General features: G+C 32.6%; 2 protein-coding genes across 2 annotated transcripts; one reads left to right on the forward strand and one right to left on the reverse strand.

The window, feature by feature from the left end:
* Positions 1 to 4,859: 4,859 nt before the first annotated feature.
* LOC145601304 (amino acid transporter AVT1C-like) lies at positions 4,860 to 19,630 on the reverse strand. The gene is made up of 13 exons (XM_081657303.1): positions 19,480 to 19,630; positions 17,808 to 18,013; positions 16,859 to 17,190; positions 15,276 to 15,490; positions 14,757 to 14,780; positions 13,894 to 14,074; positions 11,734 to 11,953; positions 10,140 to 10,275; positions 8,022 to 8,045; positions 7,788 to 7,929; positions 7,575 to 7,618; positions 6,673 to 6,735; positions 4,860 to 5,193 (listed from the first exon to the last, which is right to left on the reverse strand). Exons 2-13 carry the CDS (start codon positions 17,993 to 17,995, stop codon positions 5,098 to 5,100), a joined length of 1,665 nt encoding a protein of 554 aa, XP_081513429.1. The 5' UTR covers positions 17,996 to 18,013; positions 19,480 to 19,630; the 3' UTR covers positions 4,860 to 5,097.
* Positions 18,336 to 18,823, forward strand: LOC145600533 (hexokinase-2, chloroplastic-like). Its single transcript, XM_081656417.1, has 2 exons — positions 18,336 to 18,398; positions 18,494 to 18,823. The coding sequence occupies exons 1-2, from the start codon at positions 18,336 to 18,338 to the stop codon at positions 18,821 to 18,823; spliced, it is 393 nt and encodes a 130-aa protein (XP_081512543.1).
* Positions 19,631 to 21,448: the final 1,818 nt, after the last annotated feature.

A 21,448-nucleotide genomic window follows, 5' to 3' on the forward strand; every position in this document is an offset into this window, starting at 1 on the left:
AAATTATACGGGTATACTATTTACAAAATTATTAAAATATTATACACTTCTCATTAAAATCAGAAGCAAGCTTTATTAATGGTGGTTTAAACTTCATTCTTTACCATATTTTTTCTCCTTTGAAATCAATTTATATTTGTCTCCTTTAACCCAAACTCAACTTCAATGACCAAAAGAACCGAAATAAGAAAAAACATAGATTAATGACGATGATAAAATCAAAGGAATGAGGAAAAAAAATGTTAGTACATAGAAAATGAAAAAATTAATTGAAAGAGAAATAAAGCAAGGCTTTAAAATCATATATAACTGAAAAAGAAAGTTTAAAAAAGGGGAAAAAAAAAGGAAAATTTGTTGAAAACCATCTTATAAATACATATTTTGTTAAAAATCATCTTATAATTTTTTTTTTCTTTTTTTTTTTTGTCAAAGCACACCTATGTTAAAAAAAAATTTGTTAAGTCCCACCACTCTCCCGGATTCCGACTGTTGACTTAAGTTTCCGGCCATGACTAGCATGTGCAACTCACGTGACCCCACTTAACCTCACTTTATTTTTTCCTTTCCCTCCAAACTTTTCCCTCTTCGTACTCCTCTAGTCCTCTACTTGTCAACCATGGTAGGAGGTAATTGATTGCTTACCATCGATTTGTTTGTTAAATTACTCCAGTAAAGGTAAGTTCTTTAATTTACTGCTCATCAACTTTCACTGGGTTTAGGTTGCGATTTTTACTAAATTATCACTATACTTTTGCTCTGTACAAACAAATCGCACAACACAAATTGTTATAAAACAATTCGCAAAGCACAAATCGCAAAACAAATCCCCTAATTTTCGACAGCCACAATTCAATTGGTAATACAAGCCCTAATTTTCGAAAGCCTTAAATTAATTGTTTATACTTTACAAACTTAGAAATTTCGTATAAATACTTACCTGAATTGTGTTTTTCATGTTCGGTTGATGCGATTTAGCTGAAGTTTCAATGGTAAATTGTAGAAAGGAGAAGGCAGAGTGTTGTGGAATTGAAGCAGACAAGTACGAAAGAGGGGAAAGAATGGAAGGAAAAGGGGAAAAAAGGAGAAAAAAAAAAGGGGAAATTCTCTTTGGTAACACTATAGATTTTATTTTTCTCAGTGGTAAATTGCCAAAAAACTTATTATCGTTGGTAACTTTAATTAGTTTAAAACTTAATAAAATAATTTAGTTAATTATTAACTATGGTTAAGGTTATTTTAAAATAAAAATAATAAAATTCCTAAAATATCCTTACTTAAAACACTTAAATACCTAAAATGCCCTGACGTGGGAAAATTAGGTCGTTGAACTAATCCTCCTAAGCCAAACAAAATTTATAAACACTCAACAAACCTAAATACAAGTATAGAGGTAAGTCAAGGGTCGAACCCAAAGGAACGGTAATGTCTAAGTGCTTTCAATTATGTGCCTAAGTTAGGTCGAAGACAAAGGGTAAAAGAGGACACTAACAACTACTAAGACAAAGAAATTAAACAAATAAAATGCTAGGGATTAGGATTCACTTATATTAGCAATGAACAAAGCAAATTGGTTTAGGAAGTTGACTAAGTCAAGCAATGTGAGGGAAGATTAATTATGCAACCAAAAGAGCATATCAAGCTATTCTCCTAGAGGTCTAACTAGCGTCAACTACAATAAACTCTAGCTAGGAAACATCACAAGACACCTCAATCGTGTAAATGCAAGCCACAAATCAATGGTCCGTATCAATGTGAACTTACAATGCAATCTAGTGTGAATAACTAGGGTGATCAAGCCTAAATCAAACACACACATGCACATAATCAATTAACCAATTTAATCACATCATCAACTCCATCAAAATCCTCAATCTACATCAATCCATTACATAATATAAGCTTCACCAAATCCCTAACCAAACAACTACTCTAGCAACATTATCAATTCAATCAACAACTAAAGAAATCAACAATCAACAATAAAAGAATCAACAATTACTCTAATCTAGCATCAATCATCAAATCATCAAAATCTAATCAAAATCAAACAATCTAAACATGAATACTAAACAAAACAATAAATGAGATAGAGTTTAGAAATGCTCATTGATAATAGAGTAGATCTCCAATACAATTGTCACCATTGGATCTTCAATCTCTCAATCACCATTGAAATTCTTCACTTTCTCTCTCTAAAATCTACTCCTAAAACTAACCCCTAAAATCTAGAGAGAGAAGCTCTCAACTAAGCTAAGAATATGATCTAATTCTATTATGAAACTTCTTACAAAAATTGGGTTCAAATAGGTATAAGAAAAGAGAGAAAATCGTCGAAATCCGATCGGAAAAGACCCACGTCGGTGCGGCTGCACAACAGAGGATGTGTGCCTGCACCACCATGATGTGCGGCCGCACCACCATGGTGTGCGGCCGCACATCCTTCGTGTGCGGCCGCACATCCTTCGTGTGCGCCCGCACCTTCTGCGCGTGCGGCCGCACTCAACTGGGTTTCTTCGAATCTTCAACTCTTCAAGCTCAAGGGGTGCACACATGATTTATGATGGTGATGGGCACTAGGAGTAGCAGTAGCTAAGGCTCAATATTGAGGGCACACACTTCCTTTGAAGGGAGCACAAGAGAAGAGCCAAGACTTGGAACTTCCACTTCTTTGCATCTTGAGCTTCCCAAATTCCATGAACTTGATCCAAAAGCTTCTTCTACCATAGTGGATCACCAAAATCAAGACCCAAACCTCGTCCATAACCACGAAAATAGAGCAAATAAAGAAGAAAAGGCTAGACAACCAACGAAATGCACAAAAGCTACAAAATAAGAGAAGAAAGGTAAAACTAAGCAACAAAGCATAAAACTAAGCACTTATTAAGCATGAAAGCTATGAAAAGAGAATAGAAAGGACCTAAATGCTCGTCAAATGTATGCCATTTATGACACACATCATGCCCCCACTTAAATCTAACCTACCATCATCATCTTCATCCTCCTCTCTTTCTTCATCCTTACATTTCACCATCTGACAAACAAGCTCTACTAACAATAATCGATTTTTGCAAAATTTTGTAATTGATCTTCAAATTGCAAAAATCAATTTGTTTAGCCAACCCCACTGATCTTCTTGTTGTGGCTATGATTGTTGCATTTAGAGTTGAAATTAGGCTAACTTATTAGAGAATCCTCCTACAAATTAATCAGAAAATCAAACCTTGCAATTAAATTTGGGAACATTAGGTTGATAATCAACTGAATTGGGGCTTTATATGCTGAAATTGACGAGTCACTATCTTAATTGAAGTAGGATAGTTGCGAATTTCGATTGGTGCTGCCTTGAGTTATGTTGGTGGCGAATGGTGGCGAGTGCGGCTGTGATTTTTGCTAGGCTACAGCCAATTGTTGCCGTTGTTGTAGTGTTTGCGATTGTGGAGCAGTTGATATGTGGATCAATTCGGAGCAACGCCACTAATTGCGGTAGGTTGTGGGCTGCAGTTGGTGGTTAAATGGCAAGGTAGAATTGGTGAAGGTGAATGATGTAGATTGGTGGAGCAGGGGATGTCTGGTGAGTTGGTTGTTGTTGGTGAATGGTGGTGTTGTTGTGATGCGTGGAGTAGCGGTTGGAGAGGGATGAGATTGGTGATGCAGGGGTGTATTGGGCAGCAAGGTTGAGTGGCGGTTGGAGATGGTGGGTGACAGTGGTTGTGTTCAGGTGGTGCGATAATAGTTGAGATTGGGTAATGGTGGAATGGGCTAGTTGAAGGGGAGTTGTTCTGGACGATGGCGGCGTCTAGGCGGTGGTTCTAGTTGCTTGCATTAGTTTTTGGGTTGAAGGATTTTGGATGAAAAACTGGAATTGAGATTAGGGGTAAATTAGTCATTAAGTCTTTAGTTAACTAAGGTTAAGCTTATAATTTCATTAAGTTTACCATTGAAAATTTATACTAGTTAAAGTTTACCAAAGATAATAAGATTTTTTGTAATTTACCACTGAGAAAAATAAAAACTAGAGTGTTACCAAAGAGAATTTCCCAAAAAAAAAAAAAAAAAGAAAAGAAAAGGGGGTTTAGTGGGGTTACATCACTTACATGCTAGTGAACGCTGGGAAGTTAAGTCAACAGTCGGAATTTCGTAAGTGGTTGGACTTGACAAAAAAAAAATAAATAAGGGACTTGACAAAAAAAATTTAAATAAGTGCTTTTTTTTTATTTATTTTTTTTACACGTATATAGTTTTGTTAGAATTTGTATTTTTAATTTTTTCAACTTAGGATTTTGATACTTAAGTTTTTCTAACTTTGGAATTTAATGGTTTTTATTATCTTTGTTTTATTTAGTTTTAATTTTATTATATTCTATTATTTTAATGTTTATTTTACTTTAGCTTATCATTTTTAATACTTTACTTAGTTTTCTTATTTTTGTTTAACACGAGTATTAGTTTTAAATTGTGTTAATTTTAATAAATAACAAATTTAGTCAATCTAGTGGCACTATTGGAAATAAGAACACTTTTTTTTTAACCGTTCATGGGCAAAACTGCTACAGAATACTTCAAGTAGTGATTTTAGGATATATCCACTACAAGTAGCAGTTTTCCCCATAAACAATAAAAAAAAAAAAAAGTGCATTTATTTACAACTTTGCTATCAAATATCTCTTATTTTTCAAACATCGTCGAATAACATCATATTTATTTAATATTCAGCAGTTAGTGTAAAATAGCACACATCAAGGTTCACTATACATTGGATAATTTAAAAGGATTAAGAATAAATGTCAATTAATTTATTTTTTTTTATAAGATATTTAAGGTAAAAAAGACAAACTTGCATATTTAATACTTCATATGTGTTAACAATAAAAAAAAGGGGAAAGCAACAATATGCAAGAACATTGCGATAGCAGAGTCAAGTTTTTACCATTTAAATAGCTATGCACCTCAAATAGGTAATAACAATTAACTCACCCGAGACCAACTTAAGGCGGGGAAGATTCATATCTTTGATAGTTAAATTAAAGAGATATAAGTTACAAAATTGCTTAGCAATTTGTAATCAAAATTGATTGAATTATACAGGATCTGAATAATTCATGTCAAGCTCTCAATAATTTTGGAGAGAGCAGAATATGTTCCAAAAGCCGATGACACCGCGCCAACAGCAATAATCACAACACAAGCTGACACCTGAAAAATGGAAAATGATTACTGAAGGAAAAGAAAAAAAAAAGCAAATTTGGGATACTAAGAATATAACCAGAGCTAAGACTAGACTAAATAGATTGTCAAAACTTTGCATTGCTCATGTTAGTATTTCCTTCATTTTGATTCTTGAATAACTCTTCTCCAGTAACATAACATAGCAGGCTGCTTAGAAAGAATATATATACACGGGCAAGTGCGTGTTCTCACACAAGTACACAGTACAGAAATACAGCCACATACACATTACAGTGAGCAAGCATCCACATGTAAATTTCAGTTGAAATCATTTCTCGAAGTTTTCAAACCCAAAACATAATACTCAGGAAATCAGAGATGGTAATAATCATTAAACAATTATTGTACTACAACACTTTTTAAGTCAAGAAAGAGTTCCCAGATATCTATCAGCCTTTTAGAGCTTTTTTAGCTATGGAAAACCCAAGTGCAACTTTTTGACATGACTGAGGAAATTGCCCCAAATTTAAATGTTGGTATGCATGGTTTCTTTCGGTAGTCAGATGACTGTTCCCGAGTGGGACTAACCTATTATAAAATAGAGCATACAAACATTGACTATAATCTCAAAGGGTATTATAGCAGAATAATACTCCGTAGATGTATATCCAATACAAAGAACTTTATCAGAATAATAACAACATATGTACCTAAAACCCCCAGTTCCAATGATTCAGAAAGTTCGTAAGCAAATTAATACATCTACAGGCTTATAATTATTACATGGATTTAAAACGGTTGAATTGAGGAACATAAAGAATGTACACAAATAGATGTAGAGAGGGGATGAAGTACCACACACATTTATATTTTTCAAAATCTTTTCAGAACAATTCTAAAAATACCTGAGCAAAAGTTGTTCATTGTAGTAGGTTACATACCACAGAACCAATGTTTCAATGATTCAAAAAAGTTTTGTAATTGAAGTGATTGATCTATAGCCCATAGTCAAATAAATGGACAAGATTGATCCTTAAAATTTTAATGGTCGGATTGATACAGTAAGGCTTTTTTTTTTTTTTTTTTTTTTTTTTGTAGCCAATTAGAAGTCATTCCATATTGTGCCTGTACTGGCTGTACTTATGCTTGTTGTTTGTTAACGTTATTTTGTTCATTGTCTTTAAATATTATACAAGTCCAATGTCTGAAAATCTAACATAAAGATTTGGGAAGTTAAACATACGGATTTTGGGTAGTCAGTAAACAACCATTATTATTAAACACCCCACAGAAGAAATTAATTATTTTTCTGAGTTCAAATTTATTCAGGAAAGGCAGACCACATGTCAGCTCCATTTCCCAAAAAAAAAAAAAAAAAAAAAAAATATCTTGACAGTAAAGATAGAAATTGAGCAGGGCATGAGCCAGAACTTCACATCAAGTTATTTGTACAATCATGAAACTTAATCATCAAATACGGGAAACAATACTAATTATTAAACATACCTGAAGGTATGTCACCTTTTCCCACAAGATACTTAGGAAGCATGCGCAAGGCAATATTAGAGTCTGCCAAAAATATCTATTAGTAAATAATCTGAGCAAAACATGAAACCTACAATTGCTAATCATTTGATGCATTTTGTGTTAAATTTCTAACTATATGGCATGGTACTAACCATTTGATTGTCCCCTATTCCTTCTTTCATGGACAATTAATACAGTATACGCGTTATGATCAATAATTATAAAACTAGTTATCAAGCCCATGTGATGCTAATAAGTTTGATTTAAATGCTTTATTATGTAACATTAAAAATTGACATATTCATACCGACAGTTAATTATAATTATACAAGAGTGACAGGGCACAAATAATAAAACTTGTGAGACATTAATAGGTTGTAAAAATTGTATGAACTCGTAGTGTGCATATTGTAGCCATTTTTTTTTTTTATTTATTGAACATCAAACAGCATTATCCACTAATCCAACACTCTTCACATTTGTTTAGGTTTGTGAGCATATTTTATGTTCCTCTCCTTTGTCTTTAATCAATCAATCAAAGACTTTATCCCATAAGTGGGGTCGGCTACATGAACCAAAAGTGATTATTCCGTGTAGTCCTTAATATAGAGCATATATGTTACTATCTTAAGATACCCCTGATTCTCACTTACAAAAAAAAATTTCCTCTCCAACTAAGATTACCCCTCTCATACAACTAAGAGTCCAACTCTCATTAAATGACCTCCAAATATGGAACAAGGTAAAAGAACAAAGAAAATGAAGTCAAAAATGACATATGACACAAAGGATTTTTTATTGTTATCATTTAGAAGAGTCCTAAAGATTGACCGAAATAATGCATCACAAAAGAACATAAGAAAATTTGTAAAAGGGCTTACCACAAGCATTGTTAGTAAGGATCCAATCAATGCCATTACAAGACCTGCGATATTGTTGTATAAGAGAAGCAAAATTATCCCCGGAAGATAATTACCAGTAGATAAAGATTCATAAATAACTGACATTCCATTTTATTTCATGATATTTTTTTGGCAACAGAGCAACAATGATCTTATACAGAAACTATATAACTTCAGTGGACAGAACATTACCGAAAAATGGTATAGTGAGACCAACCAATAAGGTTGATATCACCAGAGCAGTTCTGATAAGAATTGGGTATATATGAGATTTTAGGTGGCGAGATGGTATCAACTCCTCCAGACACATAGCCACGGGCGACATGGTCAAAGCATATGTGGCTATAATTAAGGAAATAACAATGAAAGATGTCTCTTTCCGTAGGGTAAAACAGTACACTAATTTTTAAATATCTAATGCAAAGGATATTTTGTAAATGGATTGACCACCTGCAAACAGAACAAGGAAACATTGTCAATACTCTCATTGAGGAATAATTTACAGTATAACCACAATAATTAATAAAAATAAATATGTAAAGAAATGGTGATTAGAACATCAGAATCGATAGGTGAATAGAAAAAGGATAATCATACTAAACTTCCCCGAATAAAACTGTAGCACTGAAATTGAAGCATTGAGTAAGGTAGAGAAATATGTATCTAAGTAAAGTTGAACTATTAAGGACATGCAAGCATTTTCTACATCCACCAATACTGTTGGACAATTAAGGAAACTTATTTATGTCACTATACTAATCTATGATGTACTTCTTCCCAGATAAAATGACTCAAACTTTAATTGCATAGATTCAATCAATCAATTAATCAAAGCCTTAATCCCATAAGTGGGGTCAGATCGGCTTCATGAACGAAAAGTGATATTTCCATGTAGCCATCGACAAAAATCTTCCTCCTCCATCACTTACGATCAATTGCATAGATTTAATTGCATAGATTGCAGTTTAAAAAATATAGAGAGTAATATTTTAAAATTTGGAAAGTTTAATGGAGTTTTTAATGTAGCATAATAACAATTTCGAACACACTGAAGAAATGACAGAAGAGTATGTAATTACACTCAATATTCTGCTAAATCCCCAATGGTGGGATCAATACTGATTGAGGGGCAGGATGTCGTGACAAGTGAAGAAAAATGAGCCAAGACTGACAATGTATCTTCTATTAGCATCAGTTGAAAAAAATACAAGTATGCCATCTGGCCACTGAGCACTCAAAAAATGGAATGCTTCATCTCTAAACAGAGATGAATGACTGTTCAATGCACAATTACTAATAAACAACTATCCTTCTCCATAAAAATACGAGCCACTTAAGATGGATCTTTCAGTACAGCATATAATTTAGTTTGACCCTTTAGAAGGCGTGAGAGAAACAAAATTTTAGACTCTGCACCCCCCACCCCCCTCCCTCTTTTTCACCATCTCCACAAGTCTAGTCTCAGATCTGTGAAACAGTTGTAAGTGATTAAACATGTTTAAAATACAGCTATATTAGACATATATGGCTATTTTAGACAAATCTCTTTGTGGTTTCTTTATGAAATGCATCTTCCGCTTGTATCTGTTTGTTTTTGTTCATATGGTTCAGAGATTGACTTCATATTAAATGAGATTCCTCTCAAAGATTTTCTTCCTTTCTTGCATGAAATTTGATGTTTTATGTTTTACAAAATTGGCTGATGGTGTTCAAATCTTTTGGTCGCCTAGTTCATTCAATTAGAGAATTTTGCCTAACAGCAACTTAATGACTGTGTCAATGAATAAAGATAGCTAGATCCATCATGGTCTGCCCATACTAGTAGGCAAATCAGCTGTCAGCAACTCTTTATATACATGCATAAGAGGCTAAGATTCAAGGTTGAAAGTATGTGCCGCTATTTTGGCCAAATTATCAAGACATTTAGTATTCATTATTTTGCCTAAGTCCTATGTTATTTTGCTTTAAACCTTGTGTTATTTTGCTAAAATAATATGTTATTCACTTATTTACTTTAACATCATGTATAAAAAAAAAATGAATTTATTAAATTAACATGTACTTATTTAAAAAATAACATATATATATATATATATATATATATATATATAATAGAGGTTCACATCAAAATAACATGAATTTTATAAATCTGGAGTACAGCGAAAGCTTCAATAAGAAGTTCATATCTAAATAACATAAATTTTTTAAACCTGGAGTACCATGCACACGGTACTCCAGGAGTAGTATAGAATTTGCACACATGGAGGACTATTACATATGTATCACAAAACAGAAATTATTTTGCAAAAAAGATTAGGAAAAAAGTGATTCACGTAAATATCTTATTTGCTTTAAAATTTCTTATAATTTGGTGACTATATTATTCACTTAAATATCACGGAAAAAAGTAATTAGTTACTATATACCTAAGCATAGAATAATAATTTGGTGAATCACATGATTAGATTATTCCATTATGTGTTTCTAGTCCTCTTCGAACTACATCAGTAACAGAAATATAGATAGAGTGCATAAATCCCATACCGTAGTCCAAATGGCCACCTTAGATGCAACCAAATTTGAGGGCATGTTAAGGGTGAACTGTGACTCTGTTGATTCTCCAAACATCAGGTATCCAACAACAGCAGCTCCAGCACACATTAAAGTAGTGATCATAAAGCTGCATCAGCCATAAAGTCTCTTGGTTAGTATAACATACATTAATCCTATTCAATCGACATAAAACATCATTTGGCTCAATGTGGCCACTATTACAGCAAACAACAGTAGCTAAACTAAACTGCATTGCACCCCACTTGATGCAGATATGTTGGCCAAACAATATACTACTACAAAACAATTGAAATTGATTCTCACATGACCACAAATATAATAAGACATTTACATGCTGAAACTCATAGAGACAGTTGAAATTATATCACAAAGAAGATTAAGTCATGATGTCACACAAGCTACATCTTGCAAACAATGCATAAGGTCACCATCAATAAAAAATGTTAGATGAGGAATTTTATAGCAGTTAGCTTATCATGCTTGCATCATCAGGACTTTGTTCTTTTCACCTCAAAATAAAAAGTTAAAAGGATAAGTTTTAACAAATTATGATAATTTCGGATAAAATCCACTAAATTCAAATAAAGGTTGCCCAAACCTAATCTAAAATTAAATTCGAAGAAGTCCATATAAGTTCGGATAAGTTTTGATAAAGTTAGAAAAATTCAGATTAAGGTTTTTCAAGTGAAAGGAATGAAGTCTAAGGTAATGAAGTCCAAAATGGTGAGAACACTGCCAGATAAAATTATTTTAAAAAAAATATTAAAATAAATAAATAAATAAAACATTTCTAAAAGAACACACTGAAATAAGCATTTAATTGCAATATCCTAAATTAAATTTGCACTTGACTCGACCAACACTAACCATAAATGTCCATGAATGGAGGATATTCTTCAAAATTCATGCAAAGAGTACACTATATCAAGAATATTGTGCGTTTAAGATCCTAAGATAATATTCAAAGCTTTCTATCCAAACTCTAGCAGGATACATTCAATTATATTATACCTAGAAAGAACATAATTGTGACTTCTCTAATCATTATATCTTGACTTTCAATCCAATTATTATATATAAATCTAACTTTAAAATATACTGATTATTAGTACTAATATGACCCCCAAAAAAAAAAAAAAAAAAAACCACACACACACATACACACACACTTACAGTTGTAAAAGGTTGAATGAGTACAAAATCACCCCAAGTAAAGAAACCAATGACAATGGATTAGAAGATGGGAACTGTACATTCTAAAGCATAATGAATATAGTAAAAGAAAATAATAGCTTCTGTGATCATGTAACAGCTAGCAACTGATGATGTTTAATGATTCTAATTTCTGTTAACTAGTGTTTCATGGATTACGCGAAGCTGAAATGCAATTTCTTGTTTGCTATCATGCATTAAAATTAGATAAAAAAAAACAGAGGAAACCACTAAATTTCGTATTGATCTAAAAATTTACACAAGCGCTTGCCTGGTCCTCATCCAATCAATCTGCTAAGATAAATTGAGCAGGTCATAAATGTAAGCAAAAGTCTCATTCAATGAAAGTTACCTGGTTAGAAGAAAAGCGGGATATTGGCTTCGATTTGCCATAGAAGTATAAATGTTAGGAAAAACAGCATGTCCTGAGTAGCAATATCCATAAAGACCAATTGCAACAGGAAGAGTTGATAGATTTAGTTGTGATCCTTTGCCAACAAAACCGACTTGATCTACCAAGCCAACCCAAAACAAGCATAGGACTACCAATACTGATGCAATGACTCCGCCAACTGAAAACCATGAAATAGTAAACAGTGAATAAGTTTGATGGATCCACACTTAATACATCGACAACTTCATATGTTAATGGACATCATAAAGGCATCCCAGTATACATAGTCCTCCTTCATCCCTAGATACCTGTTTCCATACAAATATTAAAAGATTAATAAACCAACTCACTAAAAAAAACATGACTAAAAAAAGAAAAACCAAGCAAAGGCCTTCCATTTTGATATTAGAGGCATATATAGTGTGGCTCTAGCCAAGACAAAAAGTACAGTGATATTTTTCTGGAATGAACAGATAAATATGTCACAAGCACATATGGCAGCATTAGAAGACATTATTTTATTAAGAAACGTTCACATTATAATTATGATTAGATGCTTAGACAAGAGATGCAGGGTTGTGACCAAATAATATGGGCACAAAATCATTAAGAAGGTATTGAGGCGAACTTATTTTCCAAATTCTGAATAGATGTTCTCTATCTCTATCTCTCTCCTCATTAGATGGGTTTTCTTCTTATTACTCTCAATCTCTCTCCTCTCTAAAAAACCGTCCATCCCCTCCACGTTGCAATTAAAAGAGAACGGAGGAAGTATAAAAAAAACATCCAACAATATATTGAAATAAAAAGTAGACTTCAAGTAATGCAAGCCTAAATGTTCACAAATGCTCCTAGGCGCGCAAATTAAGAGTAATAGTGGAGTAGTGTAGTATTTTGATAGATAGTAGAAATGTAAGAAGAAATCTAATCGAAGGAGATAGAATTGATGGAAATCCCGCATCACATGAGATATAAAGAGAGTTAGGCCCTCTTCAGTTCACTAACTTAAATTATTTTTATTGAACTGAAATTAATTTTGCTAACTTAAATTATTTTTACTGAACTTAAATTATTAAGACTGAACTGTATTAAATTTTTCTGAATTGAAATTAATTTTACTGATTCTCTATTGTATTTCTTCTTTAAAGTTACTGATTTTTACTGAACTGAACTTATTTTTATTGAACTGAAATTAACTTATTTTTATTGAACTAAAATTATTTTTAGTGAATATTTTTTTTTAAGTTGAAGTGAACAAGATTTTTAGCGGAGATATTAATCTTTACTAATTTTTATTACTTTTTTTTTACTGCATGACAATCATTTGAGGACAGATGAAACATCATACACTTAAGAAATCAAGTTTGCATGAAAGAGATATATTTTAATGTTATGAGACTAATATAAAACCATAACTCTTACGGAGCCATAGAGCTCCTATAGCAAATAGGATTCTTGCTTCCAAACTGCCAATGCAAGTTTTATTTCTTTTACTTCTTCCGTTAACTATTATTTGCAACAAAGGGGGTGTTTGCAGACTCCTAGGCAAAATTTGTTTGTGAGAGTAAAATGGAGAGAGAAAAAGTTGGGTGCATGTGATGAGGAGAGAGATAGAGAAAAATGATTATCTGAAAAGGAAAGAAAACATTTGTTGCACATAATAATTAGCATCTATTTATAGTATATGTTGCAAATAATAGTTAACGGAGGAAGTATTATACACATTCCCATTTGAAAGTAAATTTAGACATATTGAAAAAGGTAAACCGCATGTAAATCATTGATACAGTGAACATAATTTTTGCTATACAATTCATCTATGAATGGATTTGTTTCTCTTTTTATCCTTTAATCTAAGGAAGTTACTAATTCAAAACTTAACCAAACATGGTATATAGACAGCATGACACCCTACCACGACTGACATAGATACATAAAAGTCGCTTTATACATATCAAGGCTAATCAAATGATCAATAGAAATCTATTGTTTATTTATAGGCCTAATAATGATTGATAACTTAGACACAATCATATTGTTTATAACATGTTTACTTCATGGACTTCAAAAATAGTATTAACATTTTATAAAAAATAATGATATGGATAACATTCTAACCTGATATGTAGCTCAGAAGGCTAAGATCACGCAGCCAACATGTAGGAAGCACAGCAAGAGTGGCTGCTAATGCAAATAGGATGTGGGAACCCAGCTCATAACCAAACAGATTCAAATGTGCATTTGGGAATATAGATGATAAGTTATCACTCTCCAATATTATATACTCAACACAACATGCCTGTATAAAGAAAATACAATTATGCATCAAATCTCTTGGATAGAACCAAACACAAATATATAAAATAAACTTCCACTTTTACTCATTGGAACTCCATGCAAACAAAGAGACCCAACCCCTTACTCACTCCACCCACAATTAATGATTCCAAGTCTACTTTTTGACCATATACAAGTCTTGACAATAATAACTCTACCAACATATAAAAACAAATGTTATTTTGTCAAATGTTATCAAATTTGTCTCAAAATATAATTTTAATCTATAAACTTTTTATAATTTTTTACTTGTATATGTACATTAAAATATAAATGGTCAAAATTTAGTATTGGCAAACATGAAAGTCAAAGAGGAACAATTAAATCTGTACAGAAGGATTATTCTACAATTTTAAATCCACTAGCATACTATAAAGTCAAAGAAAAATCAAATTTAATTTTTTAGTTAACCCATACATTTAATTGCTTTGTACGATTTTAAAGTAGATACACAATTCATAAGTTCAAAGAAAGTTGTCTTACTCATAACTAGGATAGATTATATACTTTACTACAGAAAATTTAGGAATACCTAACCATGATGGATAGCAACATCAATCAGAAAACAATATGAGTAAAAGCCAGCGAATAAACATATGTGCAACTTATATTTTAAGGAGGATAATTTGAACAGCGGTACTTACATATAATTCCATGTATAATATAATCTGCATGCCAGAAAGGAAAGGAAAACAGTCAGAAAATATCATAATACTTTTTTGAAATGAATTGAATAATTTGCTATTACAAAGGTGTGTGCTTGCTTGTGTATTGTGGGGTACATGGTAGTGTCAAGCGTGGAGAAAGTGTCAATGGGCTTAGCATTGAGGTTTTGTTGAGTGGTGCATGGTACATGGGTTGCTTTGCCAATAACCAAAGAAGTTATTGCATGACATTGAGCTCTTAAAACTTTCTTGAATTCTTGTTATTTTCAGATTTTATATTTTTAAGAATTTAGTCAACGTAGGTCTATTCTTAACAAGTCTAGTTGTTAGTTGCAATTCAAAGCTAGCTGTTTTACTGCTCTATTTTGCAATTTTAATCATCATAAACAAGAAAATATGTTCTTTAAGAAAATTCTACATGCATCCATATTGGTATATTCACGGATCATTTGTGTAGCAATAGTCCAAAAAGGAAAGAGACTGGAAATAGATTAATACCGAGATTACAATTCTTCCTGTTCTGCCAAATGCAGCTTGACCAATGTCTGGATAGGTCTGCAATCCAGGAGCACTGTCCAAGCAATGACGTAAAAGAAGTCCAGTGTAGAAAGAGAGAATAGCAAAGACGAGTAGTATGGAAAGGCTAAGCCACCCTCCCTGCTTAACAGCATAAGGAGCAGAAAGTATTCCTACTCCACATAAAACATTCACACCTGTAAAACATCATTGTACCCACAAGTTATTAACTTTCTTAAGTATATGCTTTAAAGGTGATTTAGTTTAAAGGTTAGATCGTCAAAGTGGGAAACATAACTAAGATCTATACTTGTCAACCAACTGAATGCAAATAAAGCACTTTAACAGAAAAAAGATTGAAATACACGAAAGAAAAAGACTACTGGCTCTTTAATATCCCAGGTTTGCAGCTTGAGTGTATGCCTAAAAATCTTCAACAGAGCTAATGATAAATAAGATTTATTGATGTCGCCACCAATAAAGCTTTACCCAATACGATAATCATGTTCTATAAACATACTGTTAGAAGGATCTATATGTACCTCAACAGCGATACATTGTAAGAAATAATTATTACGTCTCTTGATTTTTTAGATTAACTATCCTAAAGTATCAAAATAAATGAGTTTCAATAGTATTTCAAATATATAACATTTGAATCGCACATTTTATATAGTTTGTGACAATAAAGTACGTGAAAATCTTAAAAGACTATTACTCTTCAGATCTTATCACCTTACCAGTATAGGAAAATCATGAAGAATAGAGTTGACTATAAGATGTGCAGCCTTCAGTATTTGATTAAGGTTCATCAATGTTAGTAAGCAGAAGATAGCGAGACTTTTATAACCGAGGATTTACAAATCTCTTGATCATAAAAAGAAGAATTGCAACTTTGATAACCACGTCTATTTGTTGTAGAAATAAGTGTTTAAATAAATTTCAAAATCAACTTTACAGCATCCCAACAGGACTTGTTAGTATAAGGAATAGAATCAAGATCCTACCAAAGATTTCGTATAATATTGACATTGACAGACCCGACAACAACATTACGACTGGTACCAATGTAGATTATACCTAAAATACAAGTTATAATTAGATCATATAATCTAAGCATTGTAAGAGTTGGATCAAAATTCTAACATAAATCACACCACAAATCCTCTTAGAGTAAATTACAACTTTAAAACTTTAGAAATATACTTCCTCCATTCCTTATTAACCTAAAACGTTAAAAAATTTAAATTATTCACACAAACACCTTTGACCATCATTTGTGATTTATACGTTAGAAAAAACATAGTCATGAGGAGTCTTGTTAGATTCATCTTCATATAGACTCATACTTTCAACTTATTAATTTTTAATAATCTAGTAGAGTATAATTAGAGTAACTAATGTTATACAATATGCATTGGTAATTGTGAATATCCCAAAGTTGCAATTAAAACAGAAAGTTTTTTAATCGACCAAGAAAATATATTCAAGGAGACAAGATTATCATACATTGCCCAAAAAAAAAATTAAACAGAAAAAATCGGCAATGTAATTGAAGTACTCACCATTTATTACAGCTTGTCCAAAGGTGCTATCAGGAGTAGCATGAAACTCATGCGATATGATAGACGGTTTGTACTCAGAATCTGCCTTCTTTAAATTCTTTAAAGAAGAAGACTTCCTTGATGGGACAGGAGGAAGAAGAGAGGGAGAGCTATGCTTTTGAAGGTGGTGTTGGACATCTGCTGTTGTTGGTAGGAGAGGTTTTGTTACGTCAGAACCATGCCTCTGAATTAATGATGAAGACAGAAATGAACTACCAAACCTTGACAAAGGAGAATTGCCCAGAAATCCAATATTTGGAGATGGCACACTACTATACAAATCAATGGACTGCCTGTAATTCAATTACAAGGACATATAAGCATCGCATTAGATAAATCAATCAAAAACATATACATAGCCCTCACAGTAAAACCAAAACAGGGTAGATCTCAATTACTCCCCATTTTGACTTCAGTATTGATCTTTCAGTCTCCAAAGGTCTATAAATCAATAAAATGAAACCAAAACAAACACTTGGAATGACACACGTCATTATCTTTTGTTTGTTCCCACCAAAAACCCTTTTTTATGTATTGTTATTATTATAATTATTATTCTTATGCCTTAAAAAAAAAATCCTTTAGAATATGCTAAGAAATTTTGTATCTTAGATTGAGATGAATATAATAAATCTCATACTCGTATTAGTGTTATTTAATTTAAGGATAAATCACCATAAATAGTCAAGTAGATTATGTGAATAGTATAAACATTCAATAGGTCATCTAATATGGAGTATAGGTAATACTATAGTACATACAAGTTAAATTTGTAAAACAAAAATTAGATCTTATTAAATTGAGTATTAATTATTGTTCAAATTTTACAAAATATGTATCTAAGTCTGAAAATGATCGTGTGCAATGCACGGGACTTAAACTATTTATGATAAATTTACACAAAGATTACCTATAACTCTGAGGCCAAGAAGTAGTATATGAATTGGGTTTGCTTTGTTGCCGGATTTCCATGGATGAATGCGACGAAGAATCTGAATAGCTACCATCATCTTCATCAAGGTTTGATACTTTTTCTTCATTTTCTTCATCACTCTCAATGTAATTAAAGCAATGATCAGACAATGAGTTCTTCATCATTCCACCCTATTCAAACAACTTTATAACAAAAACACCCTAATCAGAAAATTTTAATATTAAATCATATCAAAAGCTCCTGATTCCTTTTACTCAATTCAACCTCATAAAAAACCATACCAAAATATCAAAATTCAGAAATAATAAAAAAAAAAATTCAGAAAATTTGGCCTCATCTTTTGAGAAAATTCTGATTCCTTCTCTAGTACCACAATCATGTTTTGTTGAAATACTATATATGTACTTCATCTTGATTGCACTAGAATGACGGCATGAAGAACTGCCTAATCACCATCTTAAAACACTACAATTTGGCCCTTGCAGAACCCCGCATATATGTGCTATGCAGCAGGACACATCAAACGACTTGGATGCAATTGGCTCTATTCTCTTCAATGAGGCAGGAGTAAGTCCAGCAAAATCAATATGCTTAAGATTATCTAGTATCCTGCAATTTTTTGAGATTATCATAGCTAAATTTTCTTCTTTGAGATTCACCAGATTGAATCAAACGTAAGAGCAAGGCAAGTAGTCCTCGAGGTTTGTGACACAATAGCAAAGAGAGGGGGGCGATTAGCTGGTGCAGGAATTGTGGGGATTCTCCAGAAAATGGAGGACGACATGAAAAGTGTCATTTTTGGGAAACGGACTGTTGTGGCAATGGATGGAGGCTTGTATGAAAACTACCCACAATATAGAAGTTATCTTCAGGATGCAGTTACCGAGCTTTTAGGACCGACCTTATCAGAGAAAATAGTAATTGAACACTCAAAGGATGGTTCTGGAATTGGAGCAGCTCTGTTGGCTGCTGCAAACTCCAATGATTTCTGATTCAAATATTTTGCATCTTGATCACCAAGATTCGTACATGTTTATTCTCAACCCTTACCTTTCTGTTTCTTTCTCAATACTATTGTAATCACTAGCAGAGATCTAGATTGAGACTGATGCATTTTTTGCACATTCGTCATGTAATTCCTTTTCCTAAATCCTCAACTTTATAACAAAAACACCCTTATCAGAAAATTTAACATCAGATTATACTAACCGTTAGTAATTCCTTTTCCTAAATCCTCAACTTATAGAATTCAACTTCATACAAACTCGACCAAAAAATCAAAATTCAGCAAAAATCATAAACTACTCATAACAAAATTTAAACACGTTCAATCCCAAAAAAAAAAAAAAAAAAAAAAAAAAAAAAAAAAAAAAATCTGATTCTCCAAAATCAACGACCGTTACAATTGAATCAAATTCAAAACCAAAACACTAAATCAAACTCAATTTCACTTCAAAATTCCACCAAAATTCCAAATTCTAGTAGAAAACCAAAACCAATAATTCAATCAAACCAAACACAGATCTAAAATAACAATCAATAGAATTAAATAAATAAACAAATAAAACAATCAAACAATTGCACAAAAACAAAAAACAACAAAAAAAACTTTCAATCATTGATGGAAAAAGAACAATTAAACCTTTACCTTGGAATAACGTCGTCGAATTGCGGAGTTCGTGACTGAGATTTCTCTCTTTAGCCGCTTGTGAGACAGTATTGAAGCAGAGTCAATCAATGACTTAGCATTTGGAAGGTAATATACAAGTATATATAAACATAAAAATTAAACAAGGGAATAAAAATGAGTAGTACTATTAATGGAAGCGCGCAAAAGTGGTAATGTACAAAACTACAAATATTGGGTTGATGTGATATTGGACTTATTAGTGATTTGGCCACATGGTGTTACACATGATATCCCAAGGATTATATTGCTTATTTTAGTATTATCATGTGCATGATTGGAGCACCACATATATGAGTGAGGAGTTTGGTTTATATTATTTGATTAGGGCCTTTGAGGGGGATTTGTGTAGTAGGGTACGATGTATTGAGACGGTTTTTGTAAGATTTGGTTATTTTGGATTAATATATTTTTTTTTATCAGGTCGGAATTGTTAGAGAATATGTAAAGGTTCTCTTCATAGAGAATGTGTAAAGGTTCTCTTTATTATTTTGTGTAATTATTGTAACCTTAGGTTGTAATCAACTATATATTGAGGTTAATGAATCATCTCCATCTCAAGGAGAATTACACAATCTTGCAGGAATTTCTCACAGGTTCATTCATTTTAGATTTGTGAGATACGGAGTAGGCCCTTTGAAAGTGCGGGGGTATGGGAAATTGGGAATCTCCACCCCCCAAGCCTCATAGTTGCATGGTTGACTATAAGGAGTAGATTGAGCAACGAGTTAGGAGGGGCCCTTTTGATGGGCCCACGCTGATAATAAGGGTTGGAGTCGAATGGTTTGAACTACATTGACTTGTTTTTAAGACGAGAACAAAGAGAAGTATAAATATAGGAAAATAAATGTGGGGCCCTATGTAATTAGGTCATTTGGGAGTGCAGGGGTAAAGGAATCTCCAACCTAAAATTTCATAGTTAGGGAGACGCTACTGAAAATGGCTCCGACCCAAACTTTTGTACGGAGATACTACTGAAAATGGCTCAAGACGTTAATACAACACTGACCTGACCATGATTGATACTATTTATGTACATGACAAAAGTACTTATCAGATTAGAATGAAATATATGGGAATTCGCTTGTATCTGTAGCGATGCTGAGCGTGGTCCTCGATGCCAAGGCACTAGGGAGCGCAAGCAGGTTGATAGTCCCCTTTCCAAAGACGACCCTGATAATCCGGCTCCTCATGAAGAAGCCTCTATCACGGTTGTCCAACTTATTTTTATGATAGCCAATTATAAGGCTGAGATTGGGGTATGTTCAACTAAGCTTGTGCACAAAATAGGAACGACAATTGCTCAAAAACAGCCCCAAAACAAATCATACTTTCGCATTCCACATATGCCAACTATTGATTAGTTTCCTCGGAAGCAGTTCTTACTTTCTTTGACCGTGCAATTCAATGGTATTCATACGTTCGCATTTCATATCTTCCACCTGGTTATTAAAGTCGTCTAAAATTGTGCAATCATCCATGATACTAAGGCGATGTACCTATCAATTGGATTGCTTAATTTCTTGGTTAAATTCTAACGGTTTATCATTTTTTTTTTTAAAGAAGTCCTAAAGGACACTAAATTTCATTAATTAAAGTCATACGGCATCTACAATTGACAAATAACGATAATGAAAATGAATTTAACAAAATCAAACAAGAACTAATCGGGGAAGGGCTAAGAATCCAAATACATAAATATAACAATCGACACATTCTCGATTAGTTGTCTCATACAAGTTTTTGAGTGGATCAGTCGTCGATTCGCAATTTTGTAAGAAAGTTTTTTTTTTGTGCTTATTCTGTAACCCGAATCTTAGTCATAATCAATTGTAGTCCCGCACAACTGGAGACCAAATATAACACAAATAAAACCTTATCTTTCGACGAATTCCGAAGAACCTTGTCTTTTGAAGGAGATCGAAAAGAC

Source organism: Chenopodium album, chromosome 21 (genome assembly GCF_948465745.1).
Source record: "Chenopodium album chromosome 21, dcCheAlbu1.1, whole genome shotgun sequence".
NCBI lineage: Eukaryota > Viridiplantae > Streptophyta > Magnoliopsida > Caryophyllales > Amaranthaceae > Chenopodium > Chenopodium album.